Source organism: Blennius ocellaris (assembly GCF_963422515.1).
Source record: "Blennius ocellaris genome assembly, chromosome: 14".
Classification (NCBI taxonomy): domain Eukaryota; kingdom Metazoa; phylum Chordata; class Actinopteri; order Blenniiformes; family Blenniidae; genus Blennius; species Blennius ocellaris.
Genome location: NC_137663.1, coordinates 15,867,444 through 15,887,080, shown reverse-complemented (window position 1 = coordinate 15,887,080; position 19,637 = coordinate 15,867,444). Strand labels below are relative to the sequence as shown.

At 40.5% G+C, this 19,637-nt stretch overlaps 1 protein-coding gene across 2 annotated transcripts in view; it reads right to left on the bottom strand.

Annotated features, from left to right (window-relative positions):
* gria4b (glutamate receptor, ionotropic, AMPA 4b) overlaps positions 1 to 19,637 on the bottom strand; it is a gene marked incomplete at both ends in the record, with an annotated part of 136,515 nt that overhangs the window by 20,488 nt on the left and 96,390 nt on the right. The window contains 3 exons of one of the 2 annotated variants that reach the window (XM_080508577.1): positions 3,645 to 4,018; positions 8,323 to 8,529; positions 18,075 to 18,185. In XM_080508577.1, the coding sequence (XP_080364703.1) occupies positions 3,645 to 4,018; positions 8,323 to 8,529; positions 18,075 to 18,185 (692 nt within the window). Of the gene's footprint in view, positions 1 to 3,644; positions 4,019 to 8,322; positions 8,530 to 17,201; positions 17,235 to 18,074; positions 18,186 to 19,637 lie in introns of those variants that run through there. The other variant, XM_080508578.1, reaches the window with a different exon arrangement.

The window sequence follows — 19,637 nt, the reverse complement described above, 5'->3', positions numbered from 1 at the left end:
TTGGGAAGCTATTATGTGCGGCTTGCAGTTAAAACTATCATAAGATCACAAAAACAAAGGGCTGAATGAAACTGGATGTCAACTATTGTACTTGTATTGGATTTGGACAATCGGCTGTGGAACCACACACTGTTTTTGCTCCAATCATTCCAACTAGGTAAAATTAAACCTGGAAAAACTCGCCCCAAATAAGATCTACCCCAAATACAGTGTCCAGCTCATAAAACTATCATAAAATCTGTCAGTGATAGATGTAAATGACGACTCCTGAAAGTTTTCGATGTTGCGTTGCATTCAGACTGAGTTTCCAGCGTCCTGCCTGCTCCCAGCTGTAACACACAAGCAAACGCCGGGGGCCTCACCCCAAATTTGTCCCCTTCACCTTTGCCCTTGTCACTTCCTTGGTGCTGTCTAATCTCCCCTGTGTGAAGGGATTTGCATGTTGCTCTGTCAGGCTAAACTGGAGTGGAATTGCTCCTGTGTGTGTGTGTGCATGTGTGTGTGTGTGTGTATGTGTGTGTTGGGGGGGGGGGGGGGGTTTGTTCTGTGCTGATGGATTGGGACAGGCCCGTGGGATTAGCAGTGACAGGTGGAAAGCAGCAGGGACCACAGCCAGAGACTGAGAGGGTTGAAATGTAGACTTTTCATTCTGATACCGACATTGTTGTGCAGCTCTAAAGTCCTTATCTACAGTACACAGGCTGAGATGTGGCGGGCAGCGGTGGTTATGGTGGTGGTGGATGGGGGTGGGGGTGGGGGGGTCTGCACACGTTAACAAAGCGAGTGTACTTTTTCAATGAGTGCACTTAATCAATGTCCCAGGCCCACTATAGTCTTCTCTGTAGGTTGCTTACGTGTGGTCGACCTATAATTTCGGAGGTGCTCTAATGTATGTCGGGATCCTCCATCTTGTGTGTGCCTCTCTGCTCTCCTCTGGTGTGGGGGAAGCTGAAAGATACAGGCCGGTTTGGTCCTCCTTTCATTTCCTAAAAATCTTACCAACTCTATTACAGTACAAGATCCATAAGGGCTTAAAACAGATAAAAGAATTATTATATGAAAGACTTAAAATCACTATAGGAGCCATTATAACAGCAGCTTAAAATAACCCAAACAAACCATCAGCTGGAACTTTAAGCTTGACAAAGCCATTCAAACAGCTAAGAAAGGCTTTACAGAGAGTGAGAAACCATTGAGAATTACAGGCTTTGCCAGTCGGCTTCACCAAGTCAGCGGAGAGAATGCCAATGCCAGATGACAGACAAGGCAGCCTGATCTTTGCTTGAGACACAAAGATCTCCTCTAGGCACATGTTACAACTGTACAAGCCTCAATTCTCCAACTTTTCTCGTGCAGGTCTGCAGCAGCCTCAAGGACGCTGCGTTTGGGTCTTGTCAATTTGGACTAAAGGAGAAGTCACAGACAAGCAATGACGCGCGGAAAATATTCAGGTGCTCCGACGCACAGATGCACAAGTTGAATGGCACACCTGTCCAAGCTGACAGACACTGAGAGGAGCTAATTCCCTTACAAGCAGACAACACAGTGTGTACGACTCAGAGAGAGAGAGAGAGAGAGAGAGAGAGAGAGAGAGAGAGAGAGAGAGAGAGAGAGAGAGAGAGAGAGAGACAGAGAGACAGAGAGAGAGAAACACAGACAAAATCGATACTAAGAGAGATACTCCATCTCCGACGCACACAAACACACACACAGCAGATGGATATCACTGCACAGGTAGAGACTGAGCACACACAGCACGAGTGGCACACACTACAGCACTACTAATCAGAAAGTACTCAAAAACATAGAAAACTATAGTACCCATGCAGATTTACTGATAAAACACATGATATATGCAATCACTTATTTAAAGACTTAAATATAAGGATTATACAGTATATTTTATGATAGATGAAATCTCTCAGGGCAAATGTTTCAGTGTAAAAACTTATTTAAAGGAGTAGTTCAGCATTTTGGGAAACATACTTGATTGTGAAATGAAGAATAGTATTATCAACTTGATGGTCAAAGTATTGAATTTTAGGACTTTTTGTTCCACCTTGAATTGGTCCAACAGTTAGATTACCGAACAATTTGAATTAGTCCAGCATTGCTCTCTCAAGGTTAATTCTACAAACTGTGGGTGGCAATTACACAAACATTTGCTTCAATTAAAAGTTGCAGGAATGTTTTGCTCTGAAACAATCAGATGAAATTGAGGCAATTTGAGTAAATTTCATTCTCCTGCATGTGGCAATAATAGGAAATGCACACACCTTGCGTGCTCATGAGTCCAGTGCAATTCCTGCACATAGATACTTCTGCACTAGTGACCAACTAAAAACATGTTTAGATATTTTTTCATGGACACATGTTACCAGCTGCACAAAGATAGATACCATATGAACTCTGCCAATTGTACATCGTGTTTATGTTGATGCGGGAGAGTGCTGGGTTGCTATCTTTTCCATTATCAACTCAACTACACATTTTTCCATCATCACTGTCTCCCTTGAAGACAGGAGAGGATCCTGCATGGAAACAGTCAACAGCAGCCAAAAATACCCGGTATACAAACATCCATAATCTAAATGTGACACAATATATGTTTAATGTGAAGAACTCACGTATTTATGCTTCAGTTATTCTCAATTTACACGATACAGTATTAAAGGTAATAAGGATGGCTTTTTACTTCATGACTTGTAGTCATGTGCCGAAATTTGTTCCCAGATTGTTCTAAAGTTGAGCTGAAACATATAAAAGCAGCTTTTTGGGTGATGGCTGCTCTCCTCAGGCATTATTTGGCAGAGAATTTCTTGATGGGCTTGTTAAAGAGGTAAATTGTTTTATCATTCAGACAAAATTTCAAATCTGGTAATCCATGAGATTTAAAAGAGTTTTTCCATGACTTATATGAGTCAGATTAAAAATTTAAATTGACAGTGAACATATTCCAAATCCATATCCCAAAAAACTGACTTAATTCCTTGAAGTCAAATCACTATAATCTGCAAAAACACAAACGTAAATCACTTAAAATCCTAGTTAAATACGTCAGTTAATGCTGGATATGTGCTAAATTGTAATTTTTTTTCCTATCATGACAATGACACAACCATTCAAGGCCATTTCCAAACAATGATTTTGTACACATGCAAAGACATGAAAATTACCTAGAGACCAGAGATACTGATTTGACTTCCAGCGATCAGCGAAGCAGATGTAAACTCATTTATAACAAACTTATGTGCATCCCCCCCCCCCCCCCCCCCCCCCCTTGTTCTGCAGCACTGTCACAGAGTACGGTTTGTCACAGCGGGGTGTCGAGACTTACTCGGTTTCCATTTGTGTCAATCAAACATGTTTGAAATAATGATGAAGGTCTTAACTGGATTGGCAGGCGAGGGATTTAAGTACACCACACTCACACAGAGTGTTGTGTGCCTAAAGCACAAAGTCATCTGTATGATCATCCACACCAACGCAGACACAATCCAATCTGATGTGATGGCATATTGTGAATCTAATTGGCCCGCAGGTCATGCGTTGCATCTAAAACACAAAGTTAAGAGTGTAGACTTCCTGGCAAAGTGGGAGTCACACACATCACGGGTGGAGAACTTGAGTAAAGTGTGTCTTACCTGGGGGAAATGTCACAGCCCTGCTGCATGAAGGCGCCCAGGGAGAACCAGAGGGAGTTGAAGATGCCAAACTCATTGGGGGGCTGGTCGCTTGGCGGACCGTCGGTGCCCTCTTCGGGCTCCTCGGTGTGCCATTCGTACGGGCTGAAGCGGCTGACCAGGAAGAGCACCACGCTCACGCCGATATAGGCAAACACGATGCACATCCAGATCTCGTAGGCCAACGGGTCCAGGAAGGAGAACACCCCAGGTTTGGACTTTTGGGGCTTCTTGATCATGATGGAAATGCCCAGCGACATGAAGGGCTTGGAGAAATCAATCACCTCCTCCCGGACCAACGTGATAGTCAAAGGGGCCACAGCGATTTCCGCTTTCTGTGGGAATTCAGATAAAGAGGCCTTTGATGAGACTCCCAGAAAGCAACCCCAAACCCAATTGATGACAGATAAACAAATGCAAATGATGGATGATCTCTCTGAGCCGAGCCCCGCAGCAAACAAACGCCGCTTAGTCACAGATATGACATCCCAAAGGCCTAAAGCCAGGCAGCCATCAGACAAACAAAACAACAACAATTACCCAATTTCTCCTTCTTCGGCTCGTGTCATTGTCATTCATGACATTGTTCACATCATGAATTTCTCCCTCGCCTGAGCAAATCTCTGAGCGATGAAGTTCAGATGGCAGACGAATTCATCACAGAGTGATCAAGTTAGGACAGGGAGAGAAATAGGGGGGAAATTGAAAAAAAAAAAAAAGAAAGAAATTCTGAAATCTTCCCTAATGCTCAAAGGCTTAGCTGAAACTGCAGGAGAATCAGCAGGGATGATAAAATAATGTGTCAGGGAAATATGCTTGCAGCACAAAAAGGCAAAAAAAAAAAAAGAAAAAAGAAAAGGGGGGGGTATAGCCACCTCAGAGGTTTGCAGCTGCAGAAAAGTGCCTGGTGGCTTGCTGAAAATCCACAAACCAGATTACGGTTAGTGACTTAGCAACACTTGTGACCTTGGCTGCCTGGCTTGGGAGCAGAGGGCTTAATATCAGCGAGAATTTAAAGTTTTATTATGACCATCTGACACTCTGAGGAGGTGGGAGAAGAGAAAAACAGGGAGGAGGGGGTGGGTGCAAAGAAAAAGAGGTTTAAGTTCTTTCATCCTCAGCAAAATGCACTAAGATGACAGCCTCGGGGCATTTAGTGTGCGCTCAAATATACGGCAGGTTAAAAGTAGGCAGGGCTTTTGTGGCAGAGCGGCAGAGACGTGAATGGTCTCGGAGCAAAGTAGAGGAGGAAGTACTGACAGTTTTCATGTTCTCAGAGAAAGCCCCAAGCCCCCCCCCCCCCCCCCCCCCCCCCCCACTCCCTCCTCCAATCACAGTCTCCATACACTCACACATCATACATCTTTAACACACCCTCGACTCACTGATGCTATTCGCTTTGCTGCCTTACTTACCAAATCTCTAGTGTTTTCCTGACGTTTGAATGGAAATGTAAAAACTTCTGAAACATTATCACTGCTATTACACTATTTGGTTCCATCTTACTCTGTTTGATTTCAGACTTGTTAGTTTAACAACTACACACTCTGTTGCTCAATTCATTAAAAAAAATGACTTGCAGGCCACTTCTAGCAATGTTGTGTCATTAGCAGACCACTTCAGTGTTTTAGTAGAAAAGAAAACCCTCCTACATTTATTTGTCAAAATCCATTCTTTGAAGCGGTAAAAACTGTAAAACAGGATATTTTTCTTTATTGTTTATCTATTTGAAGCCTTTCAAGGACCTAACAAAATAAACAATTTGGTACTTTCTTCTGGCCAAGCACTTATGCTCACATTTTTCTCATATTCAACAAATCAAAAAAGTGAAAAAAAATCTACATACATTTTTTTTTATTTTTACTGATTCTGAAGTTCCTTTGCTTGTTCGATGACTAAAGCAACATTTTCTTTTCTTTCTTTCTTTCCTTTTACTTTTATTAAATCATATAATAAACAAAATATCAGATGAAAGCAAATGTATAAAAAATCATCAGGGATAATAAAAGCTGGGGCCTGAATTCTTCTGGCAGGCTGTTTTGGGGGAAACTTTAACTGGAACGTGTTCCTCTCAAAGACAAATATTCACTCATGTATCCATGAGAATGTTCCATCCTTACCTCCAAAATGATAATTAAAACTTCAAATTTAATTCCAAAATGTGCAGGTAGCCAGTGAAGGGAAGCTAAAATTGGTGTTTGCTTCTGTTTTGTGAGCAGAGACACTCTGGATCACCAGAGCTGTGGATAGGGTGGATTAGAGCAGTACTTGGACAGAAACACAGTATTTACCTGAGATTTCATGTTAAGGGGTTTATATTGAGGTAATTTCCACATCTTCCAGTCAGACGAGACGCAACTCTGCTCTCTCTTGGTTAAGAGATGAAAACAGCAGAGAACATAGCGGCACTTTCTCATTTTTTTCTTTCTTTTTTGTTGACTGGCCTGGTTAGTCTTTACACCCAGCGTGTACTGTACTACTTGATCGGTCCTGACACATCCCCAACTCTGTCTCCGCTCGCCGCAGTCAACTTCACGGTGAGTCAGGGAGGTACGATAGTAGCGCGGGGTAGAAGAATGCCACTTTGTGAAAATGCCACTTATCTCATCACAAGGAAAAGACCCAAGAAAATGTAGTTGTATTAGTGTACATTTTAAACTGAGTGGCGGAGCTGCACGTTTAGAGGCATCAAAAGGATACTTTTTGCACGGAATAAGGATTTTTCAATTATCAAATGCTTTTCAATTTATATTTTATAAGAAATGGGTTCAAAGTAAAATCAGAAATATAACAAGTCCTACACTTTCTCTTGAGGTTTAAGCCTCATTTGCATTTTTTCACACAATCACAAGCGGCTGTCACAACCAATGATGGGAAACAACGGAAATTAGGGCATGCCACGCTGAAAGATATAAGATTCACTTTGTTGTAGTTGGACATGTTTAAAACACGGAAAGGCAAATTACCTCCCAGGTGCAGCAGTGTGTTAAAACCTGTTGTAGAACATGATCAGTATATTGTGACAAAAGAAGAAAAAAGAAACATAAAAATGTGAATTTACAATTGTCAATAAATGTGCAATATGTGAGAACTTCTGCTCCTTTTTCCAAAACAACTCCTAACTTTGTGTTTTTCATGGTACTGAGAGGTTCATCTTACCTATTGGCCATTGTAATGAATAATATATAACTCTATTTACCTGATTTTTAGAAACCTTTAAATTTAGAGATATGACAAACAGTCTGTAATTTGGGTTAATATACGTAAACATGATAAATATTACTAGTGACAGGCCAGGAATATAAACCCTTACTTCCTTGAGATCAATATAAAACACACATTACTAAAGGAAATGTTAATTAGACCCGAATTAAGACTGAACATTAAATCCAAATTCTGTAACACTGATGGAAATATTCCAATTCAAAACTCCTGCCATCATTTCTGGATTTCCATCATTGCATTTTACCTTCATTTAAAACCTCTTAACTCCAACCAAATGTCACCCCTGAGATTCCTTAACAAGCTCCACTGCCTCTCCTCATTTTTAACCCCTCCCAAATTGCAGCTGTAAAGCTCCAATCACTACCTGCTTCCTGCATCCATGAACGCCAACAGAGACCGCTCACCATTTCATTTCAGTTGGGTTTAATTATCTACACAACAAAAACAACTCACAGGAGCAACAGTGATCCAGAGCAAGTGAAAGAAACAATAATACGGCTTATTCATTGAAATGTTTCTTCTATGCATTCATTTTGAGCGTTAGGGCATTTTAAGTTATGTAATTAACGTTTTAACAGTGTAGAGAACCTATTTCAGATTTCTTTCTTTTTATGTATATTTTTAGGATTATGATGTTGATTATACTTGATGTGACAATGAACTTCAACTTCATTGTCCTGAAACAATATCATCCTGTATAACTCTGTAAATATATTCAATAGCATTTGGTTTTGTGTGTATGATCTTTGAGCATCATCATTGGTGTTTTTGTTATGTTATTGTGCTTGTTGTGATGATAAGTTTGCTTTGTTGTTTGTTCATGTGCTTTTGTTTATATGGTCTTATGTTGTTGTGCTTACTGGTTGTTCAGATTGTTATTGTGCTTCATGTGGTGATTATTGTAATTTATGTTGTTGTTTTAGAGATTGTAGTTACAGTGGTGGCTAATGTTGTGGTGGTTGTTTTTATGAGTGTTACTAATATCTTATTTTTATCTAATTTAATTGTTCTGTCACTTCCTTTACTCTTGCATTTTCGAGTAAAGCTGCTGTAAATACTACTAAACACTACAAAGATGTCCCACATTATCTTTACAACAGCTTGACAGCTTGAAACATGTTTTATTTAATATATCAACTATTTTAAAGACTTTCTGCTTGCAGTTTGAGTGAATTACGATGACTAATTTCTTGATATTTTCCGCTTTGATATCTGAATACCAATTTTTGTTCTACAAACTTATTGTTCGGGTAACAGCTTGGAAGAAAGCACAGTATTGTCTGTGTATAATTATGAGTTCTAGTGACAGCATGAAATTACAGCTTCAGTGTGGTGAGTCATACAAGATCAAAAGTGACTTTCTGTGGAAAATGAAAAAAAAAAAGAAAAAAGAAGCAGAACAGATGGTTCTTACCCCGTACACCAGCTCCCCGACCATGCCGTTCCAGATCTTCGTCTCTGGGTCCCTGGCGCCGTACTTCCCATCGGGGACGATGGAGATCTTGTACTTGATGCCGATGTGCTTGGCGATCTCCGAAGCCAGGTCCACGCAGTAACCCTCGTACTGGTCGTTTCCATCGTACATCTCCCAGTTCTTCTTGAGCATCACGTATGGACCCTCCTACACAAGGGACCATAACCAGTGAACCAAACTGTCAGACAGACGAACACAGGCGCGAGGGCTCGCGCAGCCGACCACCGGCCACACTGGCGTGGGCCGCAGCCGAACGACACCAACCAGAGAATTTGGCCACTGTAGGAGCTGTGATGAGAGTTTTGAGTATATTTGAAGCATGCACATGATGGAGGTGGTCGTGGACGGGGCATGGCAAGGCAAAAAACATTATTACATTTTCTATAAAGAAATAAGATTTCAAAAAAATTAATTAAGTTGCACCACTCCAGATATTATTGGGGGAAAAAAAAAAAAAAAAAAAACTGAGCAAGAAAATCACTTAAGCAGACATCTCAACAAAGCCAGAGTGTCCCTCTTCAGCTCCCTGTCTGCCCTCCGACAACGAGCACTTAACCTCTAAAGTCTCGCTTCTTTCATTGGAGATAAGCTTTTATATGGACAATATTTGACTTCCAGCTCTTAACTGAAGAATTAATCACTTTATACATTGTTTTGGGTCAAAGAACTAATTGCATGCATTTGTATGCGTCCATTTTCCTAACTTGTTCTTGTCTGATGGGAATCAATGTTTCATTTTTTAAATTTGATTTCCTTTCTCCTCATCTTGAATCATCAATCTGAAATCAACTCCCAACAGGAAAATGATTTACAATGTCAAGAATCATATCCACTGCAGACTCTGATATGCATCGTTGTACTTCTGTTTTATTGTGTCTATAACTTCACGTAACTTTAAATACATTTTGTGTCTCAACAATATGATATGTAAAGGTCAAATAAAAAAAGAAATAAAAAACAGGGTAAAAATGTATTTAGGATTGTATCACAAAACAATTCAGATGCAGAAGTGCATATTTTCTTACTCCCAATCTACTGACAATTTTAGGTCAAAGCACATTAGAAGAGAGCACATTGTGCTTACTCTGTTGTGACACTGCTTTATTCATTAAAGCAAACGCTCAACTCCAAATAAATGAAATGTTTCAGTTACTAAAAACATAATAAGTAAAACCTCCAAATGTTTTCGGAATTGAAGGTGAAGCTGTTCATTTTCTATTCAGCACATTTCCCACCCTAACAGGTAGAACATCACTTTCCTCAAGCTTTTTAATCCAAATCGCTTTGCCACTGACCCCTTCAAACCCGCACTCAGCCGACGTGCAAGGTGCTCGTCTGGCTCCTGGGAGTAATTTGGGGTTCGGTGTCTCGCTGAAGAACACTTCAGCGTGCGGACAGGAGGAGCCGCGGATCAAACCACCGGCCCGGTGATTAGTGAGCGACACGCTCTGCTTCCTTGAGCTGAGAAGGTGGACGGTGTCAGGATGAGAGAGGGAGCAGTCAAATTAGTGCCGCGACGATTGCCCTCTTAAAGTGTAGTCTCAGGATGACTGAGGGGGAATTTATTTATTTATTTAATTAAATACGACACCCTGATATCAGACTTCTAGATGCTCATATCTAAGGTTTATTTCATAAATATAACAGCACTTCTCCTTCAGGTTTAATTTTTGAACTCAAGTCAGGTCATTCTTAACCTTTCTCGCCTCATAAAACTATATGCTAATAGCTGGTTTGATCCATATAATGCTGATAACGCTACTTTACAAAATAATTTATTTTCATTGCATTTACAATACATTCAGTTTTTTTTTTATTGTGGAACAATTAAAGGTTTTACCCTGTCTGACAATTGAAACCGAATTTTGTGGATTTGTTATGACAGTGTGCAGCCCTGATTCACCTTAGATTTAAATGTAATATATTTTATGACTTTTGTCCAGTTTGGTGGTGAATTAGCTGTATTCAATAGGAGGTTGGTGATATTTTGTTCCCCTGGTTTAAATAATTAATGAAAAGGCGAGGATACATAGATAGGAAGGGCTACATCCGCTTGCTGCAAATTGGTCACTAAATAAGTACATAAATACAAATTTAATGACTAAACATTAAAACTGCAGCTGTTACCCAAGTTTGTCGTACAGCTTTAAATGCAATGACTTTTTAAGTGTCACATGGAGATAAATTAGTGTTGTACAACAAGTGAGAAATGCATGTGCAACCAGGCAGGCAGAGACAGCATCGGAGTGTTCATGTGGATGTTTGATACACAGACTCGGAGAGGAGGGCGCAAAGCATGACGGAGCAGAAAAAGGGGAGCAGAAATGAGAAATGAGCAGCAGTCAGAGGGAATGACTCAATACTTAAAACAAGCCCGGCTCGACTCGAACATTTAACGTAATCAGGGGCGGCTACATCAGTCTACACTGTGACCGGCGGTAAGTTATAGATCATTAGATTTGTTGTTGCTCAGAAAGTGATCTCCAGCATAAGCCCTGCACGTTCTCGGCGCTCATATATCCAAACAAATTACTTTTGTCATGGAAGGCAGCGTATTGCATATTGAGAAAGGGAGCAATTTATTCTCGAGATGTGTTTGCTTGACATTGCCCCGAGCCAAAACAAGGTAAACCAGAGACTCCTCAGCAGAGAGCCAATGGAAACACTCCGCCGAGCCCGCAGCACAGCAAAATGTTACTGTACAACATAATGACGCCACAGTTTACCATTTTCAGGTCGAAATAAAACACAGAATATATGTTTGTCTGCAAAATCATAATTCCAAGAAAGGTGATAGAAATTCAGTCCATTTTGTATATTTAAAAAAAAGAAGAAAAAAAAAAAACCCCACACAAGTGAATTCTGCCTCCCAGAGCAAGAAATAATGAGTAAATTACTTGAATCATCCATCAAGTTCTACACCCCTTACTATTAACTGTGGCACTGTAATTTCACACAGTGCAGCCATTACAAATGAAGAAACCCTTTTTTTCTGCACTCTTATAAATTTGCAATAGATATTTTTGAAGATCAACTTATTTTCAGAATTAATCATTTTTGATGAAGACTTGTACTTTCATGGAAGTACTGTTTATAATCTGGTCTCACATTTAAACTACAAACTCCTTTCATTATCAATCGATGCAACATGTTTGTTATGGCTATTACCCAGTAAGATCAGCTCGTCTATGAGCTGTGGAGAGATTCCATCCATTTGCCTTCCGTGATGGCTTTTTTTTCTCCTTTCATTTCTATTCTAAAATGCCTGTATATCATATGTGATGCTCTCGCTTGGATATATTATCTTCCACATCCCCCTCATCCATAGGAACCCACCTCACTGGCACAATATTCATGAACTCAAAAAAGGTTTGGGGTTGAATAAACCAACAGTGACAGGCGGTTCAAGGTATAAATATTTGCAACCATTGGTCAAAAATGCAACACTAATTATAGCAAAAATAAATAAATAAATAAATCAGAACAAATGTCCGTTGTCTTTTCTTGCAGCACATCCAGAATAAAATACAGTATATCAGAAAATAAGGGCATTTCATGAATAATACGCAAATATGGATGTTTGGCTGCAGTTAACTGATACATACATATACAGCCTAGATGCGTGTGATCATGAAGGAAAAGATAAATTAAAGGATGGAAACTTCAAAGCTCTGACAGTACTATGGTTCCCTCAGTAGTGCAATGCATGATTTATAATATCATATATTTGTATTCAAATTAACAGCTGAATAAATAAACTGATCAGCCATAACATTGTGTGCATATTATATCATTTTGACTTCACCTGTCAGAGGGAATGTTGGCAGGAAATTTTAATTTTGTCTAGATGTGTTAGGAGCGGAAAAACCGTGCAGATCTTCAGTTAACCTTGTTGGGTGTTCCTGGTCTACAGTGGTCGAGGGACTGAGGCTCATTGATGCATGTAGTCCCATCGAAGCTCCACCTCACATCTTACAGGATTTAAAAGTTCTGTATCTGCATGTCAGTGCCAGATTATTCAACACAAAGGGGGCACCATAATATCACAATATCAGGTCATAATGATATGGCTAATCGGTGAAGAAAGATGAAATTATTTGACACATAATAGCGATCACTGCTTTTTTGTGTGAATAATTGTAAGTACATTGCCGCTTTGGTTTTCCCCCTGGTGCTTTTTCACCAAAGTTGAAAAATGGAATTCATGATACGCTTTTAATGACTCGCAGCCACTCCACTGACGGCAACTCCATTTGCAAGTTGATCTCTGCCAATAGTTTGGATGCATATCAGAGGGCAAACAGCCTTAATCCATGTGATTTATGGTGGCTGGGTGTATGACAGCGCTGGCAGCCAGAAGGAGGAGAGGGAGTGTCGGACATAAAGGATGCAGTCAGTGTTTCTGGCATGAGAAGAGAGCAGCGCTTCAGAGATCTTCTCAGCAAAGGCCAGCGTGGCTGACAGGCTGGTCAATAATCACAACCATGGCGCTTCACTCACCGCTTAATGAGACTAATTAAACATGCCATTAAAACATACATATACACAACACATATAGCACAGCATGGGAATTGTCTGCACAGTATTTTCAGGCAGGTTTCGAGGTGTGCGAGTGAATTATGCAGGAAAAAAACCCCAAAAAACAATCTGCTGTGCATCGCGTTCACTCATGAGCTGTAATGAGGATGAGAATGGATGGCTCCCTGTACAAAAACCCCCCAACCATTCTGCACGAAGCTCACACAGTGAGTGAGTCACTACTCGTTCTTGGTCATCAGCAGCCACTCCAGGCACTAATCACTTTTTATTTGATTGAATGCATGACATTGAAAAGAGGAACACTTTCAAAGCACACACAGGGAAACTTTTTTTTATCCCGTCTCCCCCGCAGATGTCCACTGTACTTTTTCATCTGCGTTAAGGGCACCGGAACGGCTGCTACACTGGGACGCCGCGGCCTCTGTCAAGGTTCTTTCACCACGGTAGTTTAATCAGTCGCACGACTGCTACAGGTTTTCAACTTTTGTTTGTAACGTGCAACAAGCGATAAAAACAGAACGTCGTATGGAAAAAAAAAAAAAAAAAGCAGCACGGATTCAATTACAATATCGTGTTGGTCACAATAGAAGACAGCCTCCCAATTTTTATATATATATATATATGAAAAACTATCATGACTTTATGGAAAATAAGATATTTTATTTCTTCCTAAACAAAGGATGATAAAAAAACACCTGCTGTTAGTTTAAAAAATATATATAGCAAGGCATAGACATTATGCAAATTTGCCAAACTTGTCAGATGTTTGCTGGTTACATTCAGTTTCATATTCAGTTTAACCTCTCCAGTGTCTTCAGCCTATTCTTCACACAGATCTCCCACTTCACTAATTTTGCACCCGTTACTGTTTCTCATGTTCTGGTTTCACCTGCTCCGCCCACAGTGTGTCATCCTCACTGCTCTCCAATGCATTTGATGCAGTGTTTGAAAGTTTCTGCGCGGCTTGTTAATAATAATGTCCAGCAGTTGGATCTCACTTCTCATCCTCTCAGGTACGATCACTAGACCAACGCTCTGGTTCAGTCATGTGTCCTCGGATCGTGAAATCTGTTTAACAACAATAGTTTTTACACAAGAACCTCAGTGTTTATTCCAACACATTAAAATGAGTTTTACATAACAAGCCTTCTTAACTGGAGACACAAGTTTTGCAAATTGTTTCGGCACACCGACTGTCATAATTTGATAACCAGCAGATTTGATTTCTCTTTAATTGTAATAAAAAGCTTCTTGCTGTGAGCAGTTACACTCTGGCTGCTGGAGATCGGGAGATATAAATATAACATATTCTGCAGAGTAGAAATGAAAAAAAAATCTGTTACAGCATGAATGCCATGTAACAACGGTGCTATTTCTTATCATGTCACATTTTTATGTTTCTCTTGTTCATGCATGTAATTTAGTTACATCTCAAACTCCTCAGGCATGCTATATCAGCTGTAAGTGAGTACATGCAGGAGTGTTTACGTTCGTTCTATGTCGGTTGAGATCAGCTCTAACTCTGAAGAATTTCAATAAAGCAGGGTGATTTGTTTTCATGCAAGTAAGGAGCACATTGTGAACGCCAGTAAGGAGTCAAACTGGGGCACGAGGACCCCTAGAAAGCTATATTTATCTGTTTTAATTTAAGAAAGATCAGAGCATTCCAATTATGCACGCACGAAAAGGAATACATATATAGGTTGTTGTTTTCTTTTTTATTTACGTCATTTACTGCCCTGTGGCCTGAATCATCTGGAGGAGTTTCGCCTATCAGATTTGCCCCTGCCAACAAAATCCAAACATTTCCTCCATCCCCAATATTCCTTGAACAAAGGGGTAAACAAAAACATAATTATGGCCAGATCTTTACTGCTGTTCCTTCCCTCCGGCAGAACGATATTGTGCCAGGTTTAAAGTGCAATGGAGGAATCCAAAGCCAAAAGCACACTCCATCAAAGCTTCAAGCTTTGTCCTGCCAATATTACGACGAGTTAAACTTTGTCCTCATCTGGAGGAGTTTTTCTGCTGATGCATCGAGCTCCAGGCAGACAAAGACAAGAAGCCCGGGTGGGTCTGTTATCTCTTGATGCTTAAAGCTAAAGACAAATTATAGAGAAGGATTCAGGAAATGACTCAAGATACTGCTTTGAGAGATGAAAAAACGTTGCCGCACAGCTGCTGTTGCAGGGCAATACTGGGAAAAATGCTGATCAACTCAAAAGTCTGCAGGTTTAAAAAAAAATAAAAATGGGCACACTCAGATGTCATTGGGTATATTGTGCATTTGAAAAGTAGATGCAAATCAGCTCCGATTTTAGCGGAGATGCTGCAGGTATTGTGACAAGACTTTTTAAAATATTTTTTGTCTTTCCGTTTTTAAATTAGGATTTATCTATCTGTTGCAAGTCTCCAATATATTTGAACCATACGAAACCCTCATTGATATGTCAGTCATGGAGTTATTTTGATCGCCTGAAAAAAATACATCACGTGAGTGTGTAATTGATCTTGTTTTATATGAGATGTTAATAAAAGAGGCTTATTGTAGTGAAGTGTTTAATGCTGTAGCCTTACAGTGAGAATGTTTTTTTTTTTTTGGCTGTAACAGCTGAGATCAAAAGTAAAAAATGAATGGATGGCCCATTCGCACCTCCTCTTACCCAGAGTATTAAAAAAAGTAACTTGTTATTCTGTGATGCTGACTGTGATGTGTGTATTTGCTTGGAAAAGTTATAAATGTTTGGTTGTGGAAGGTTGTTGTGATATTTCCCAAGCTGCTCTGCTGCTGTTGTTTTTCATTTGTCAGAAAGCTCTCACCAAGAAAACATAACTTTGAGAGAGGAAACAAGTAAAAAAAAACACAACATCACAGCGCATTAGCTTCAGCACTGAAATTTAAACGTACAAGATGGACTTGGTTGAATTGAGTTTGAAAGGTGAGGAGGAAGTGAGTGTTTGGACCTCTGCTGTGTTTTCACAACGCCACAAGGGTGACTATGAGAGATTAAATGTCAGATGGCTGGCAGAACTGGGGATATCACAGATAGCAGAAACAAATAATGCATTACATGCAGAATTGGAAAAACAACAGAATGTGCAAAACTTAGACTGTCCGGGTCCCAGCTGCGCTCTCGATTCTGCACTTTTCACATTAATATGATGAAAAAAGTGCAAGAAAATCGATACTAGTTGTTCTTGCTCGGTTACATAAAAAACCATCATGCAACTCTTTACTGTCAGAGGAAGCCTCGGGGGGCGATTTGGTAACGCGCCGTTGCATAAAGAGCTACAATGTGCATTTAAATCCACAGCGTGTCGACGAAACTGTTACTAATTTCACCGCTGTGCATATTGTGTCAAGACAGGTTATGGGATAAATGTAGACTGGCTTAATCAAACACAAAAAACAGAGCATAACTTGTCTTTGGTAAAAAGCAACCATATTTCCACAAAACTGCAACTGTAGTTTTCTGAGATGCAGGCAGCTGGGATGAAAAATAACACTGGGATGCTTCATTAGGTTTAACAATATGCTCACAAACACGCTGAACAAACATCTGAAGTGGGAATGAAAGGCAGCCATCACGATGTAACTAGAATATCGTGCCGCATAAAAGCATGATGGATATGAACTAGGATGATTATGAGAGCATTAGTCTCTCTAAGCTGTTCTGAGGCTCACAAGAACACTTCTTGAGTGCATTTTTCTGTACAGTAAAGCTGAGAAAAGCAACACAGTTAAAGCAAAGACAAATCCAGGTACACAGGATGTACATTCATACTCCGGATGAGATTCAAGCGATGGCAGGCAACACAAACACACTGGGCATGACAATATATGAATCCAACACCCACAAACAGGTGTAGTGGGAGCTTGTTAATGCTCGTAAACAGACACTGTGCTGTTCGGAGTTGGGAGGGATGGGGGGTGGGGGGTGGGGGGGGGTGGGGGGTGGGGGGGGGTGGTGGGGGGGGGGGGGGGGGGGGGGGGTGGTGTCCCATTTTAGCCTCAATGGGTGTCCATTCACGAGCACCATCCCTAAAAACAAAACAAAAAAATAGACTGTCTTTTTCCCCCCATTTGCATTTCATTTTCCTCTCGAGGGGCTCCATTATGGCTCTGAGTGGCTCCATTTCTTGTTCAGTTTTCCATTAATATAGTTGCTGTGTCTCTCCTCTTGCCCAGTGTCTTTAGGGCTTCATTTTGGCTCAGGCTTGTTGTGTCCATCACTCTGCCATTAAGGGCTTTCATATCCTGCTTGTAGTCCAAGTGGGGCTCAGTTTCTTAAAATGGGGTTCCTCATCAGGGGCTGAAAAGAGGGAAGGATTGTGCTGAGCTGTGACTCTCCATCCCCACCTCCTTCCCTCCTTCCGTTCCTCCACTCAGCTGCTACACGTACGCTCAACATCTGGCTGTCTTCACAAGCCGTCTCACAGTCACTGTTACAGCCAGAGACTCACATGCCATGCAAAGGCCATTCAAGTGTGTGAAATGCTTTGATTTGTGTAGCTGTATGGGTGCTCGTCTTACACACTCTTATAAGAACAAAAGCCTCAGTGGGAACAGCTGGCTATTGAACGCTCTTAACTGCTTTCTGAGATGTTTATTAGTGCTATAAAAGGAAATGTAAGTCATGGCAATTAGTTTTGGGGTTGCGTGACATGTTAGTGAAGTTTATATGGTGGCAATAAGAGTTCTTTATAATCAAAGCACGTTATTTGGGAGCATTTTCCAGTCGCGGCATAAAAATATAAAGGAATTTAAGGCTAATAAAAGGATCAATTCAGAGCATTGCAGTGGAGTGTGTGTGTGTGTGTGTGTGTGTGTGTGTGTGTGTGTGTGTGTGTGTGTGTGTGTGTGTGTGTGTGTGTGTGTGTGTGTGTGTGTGTGTGTGTGTGTGTGTGTGTGTGTACATCCTTACAAACGTCATCTGTCTAAACTGAAGCTTTACAAAGAACATGATTCTTTTATAAAGAAGAAAGTCTTTGAGATTCAATGTCTTGTTGTATACGTATATCGTCATCCTGCATACACCTCAATGAAGCAGAGGGTGTGTGTGTGTGTGTGTGTGTGTGTGTGTGTGTGTGTGTGTGTGTGTGTGTGTGTGTGTGTGTGTGTGTGTGTTGGCGAGCACATGCTGGTCTCTTACCATGATGGTGGTAACAACAACAGTTCGATTCTCCATGCCAGAAGTATCATTTGGAAGCAACGGAGAGTCCTGGATCAGTACCAGTTTGTCTGCATCGTTCCAGTAGCCGATCTGCAGTGAACGGAACAACGTATGAGATGTACATCCAAAAAGTTCACACAAACATCTCGCACAATGCCAGGTGCCACTATTTTGGAGGGAGGCGATGTAGTTGTTGATGTACATTTGGATGTGAGAGAGGAAACAGCGTGGATGAAAGCCGAGTCACTCACTCTGCATCCAAGTATCTTAAGCGAAATAACAGTGTTTGTCTGAGCTGCTGAAATGCATGAAAATCTAATTGAGTAACTTGGTTCAGACAACTGGGTTTAGAAAAGTAGGGATATGGCCATGCACTGGTTATGTTTAAAGTGTCTCAAAAATTCCAAGTACAGAAGTAAAGTCATTTTTTGTCCAAATAAAACCAAAACCTACAACTTCAATCTACCTATAACAATCTGCCTCTTACTTGCACTCAACAAATGCTTTATATTTGTTATTGATCAACAGTTAACATTATTTATAGGAGGGAAACAGTGTGAGTTCAGAGTGAATTGAGTTACACACCCAGATAATATTATTCCTGTGCATCCAATTCAGTTGAGAGCAACACAATAATGGAAAGCCATGTCCAACATTGTTGCAACTAACAGAGCTTCAACAGTGTTGATGCATCTGTATCACGAGAGAATTAACATTTAATAAATGTCCTTCTTTCAAAATTTTGTTGTTAGACCCAAATTAATATAAATGAGAAGTCATAGAAATAAGAAAGTTCAAGTTGTTTCCCTGTTTCTGCACACTGTGTGTATGTGAGTGCAATGTTATTTTTTAATATCTGTTGTCCTTTCAAAAGAGCAAGTGTCATTCGGTAAAGTGACTGTATTTATAAGTATGGATTTTAAGAGATGTATTAGCCCAGGGGAAAATGGAAAAGTTTCATGTCATTAGAAAATTTTCCCTCATTCTGTGATATACTGTGAGCCCCCCCCCCAACCCCCAATAGGGGATCATGACAACCAGATTTGAGTACTTTTTTGTGTTCTGTATTTTTTGTTGTGATCATATAATATTGCGGACTTACAATATCTTTGCTCAGAAATCAGCTGCACCATGTGTAAATATAGCCTGGCTTCCCTAACACTCATTACATGTATATACATCAGCGTCACTGCATTGTGGTGCAATGTCACTTAACAGCAAGCAGTAATACTGAATTACTGCCTGACCTCAGATGAAACTGCCTCATGCAAGATTGATGCTGTGATGCTTCTTTTTGTCAAAGGGGATTTTGTGCGCGGCTGACAGAAACGTCACCGAAGCCGTCATGCCAAAGTCCTTGAGGGTCAGACTGACCGGCTGGAGATGACAAACATGCTGGTCATCGAAAGACGGCTGATGCCTAATGTTTGGGGGAAATTTAAAGTTAATACGGGAGAAGCAATATTGTGTTGAAGTGAAGTGTTGATTTTGCAGCTTTGGGTCAGTTAAGGTGGTGTCGGTGGCAACGGAGGGCTGCGATTG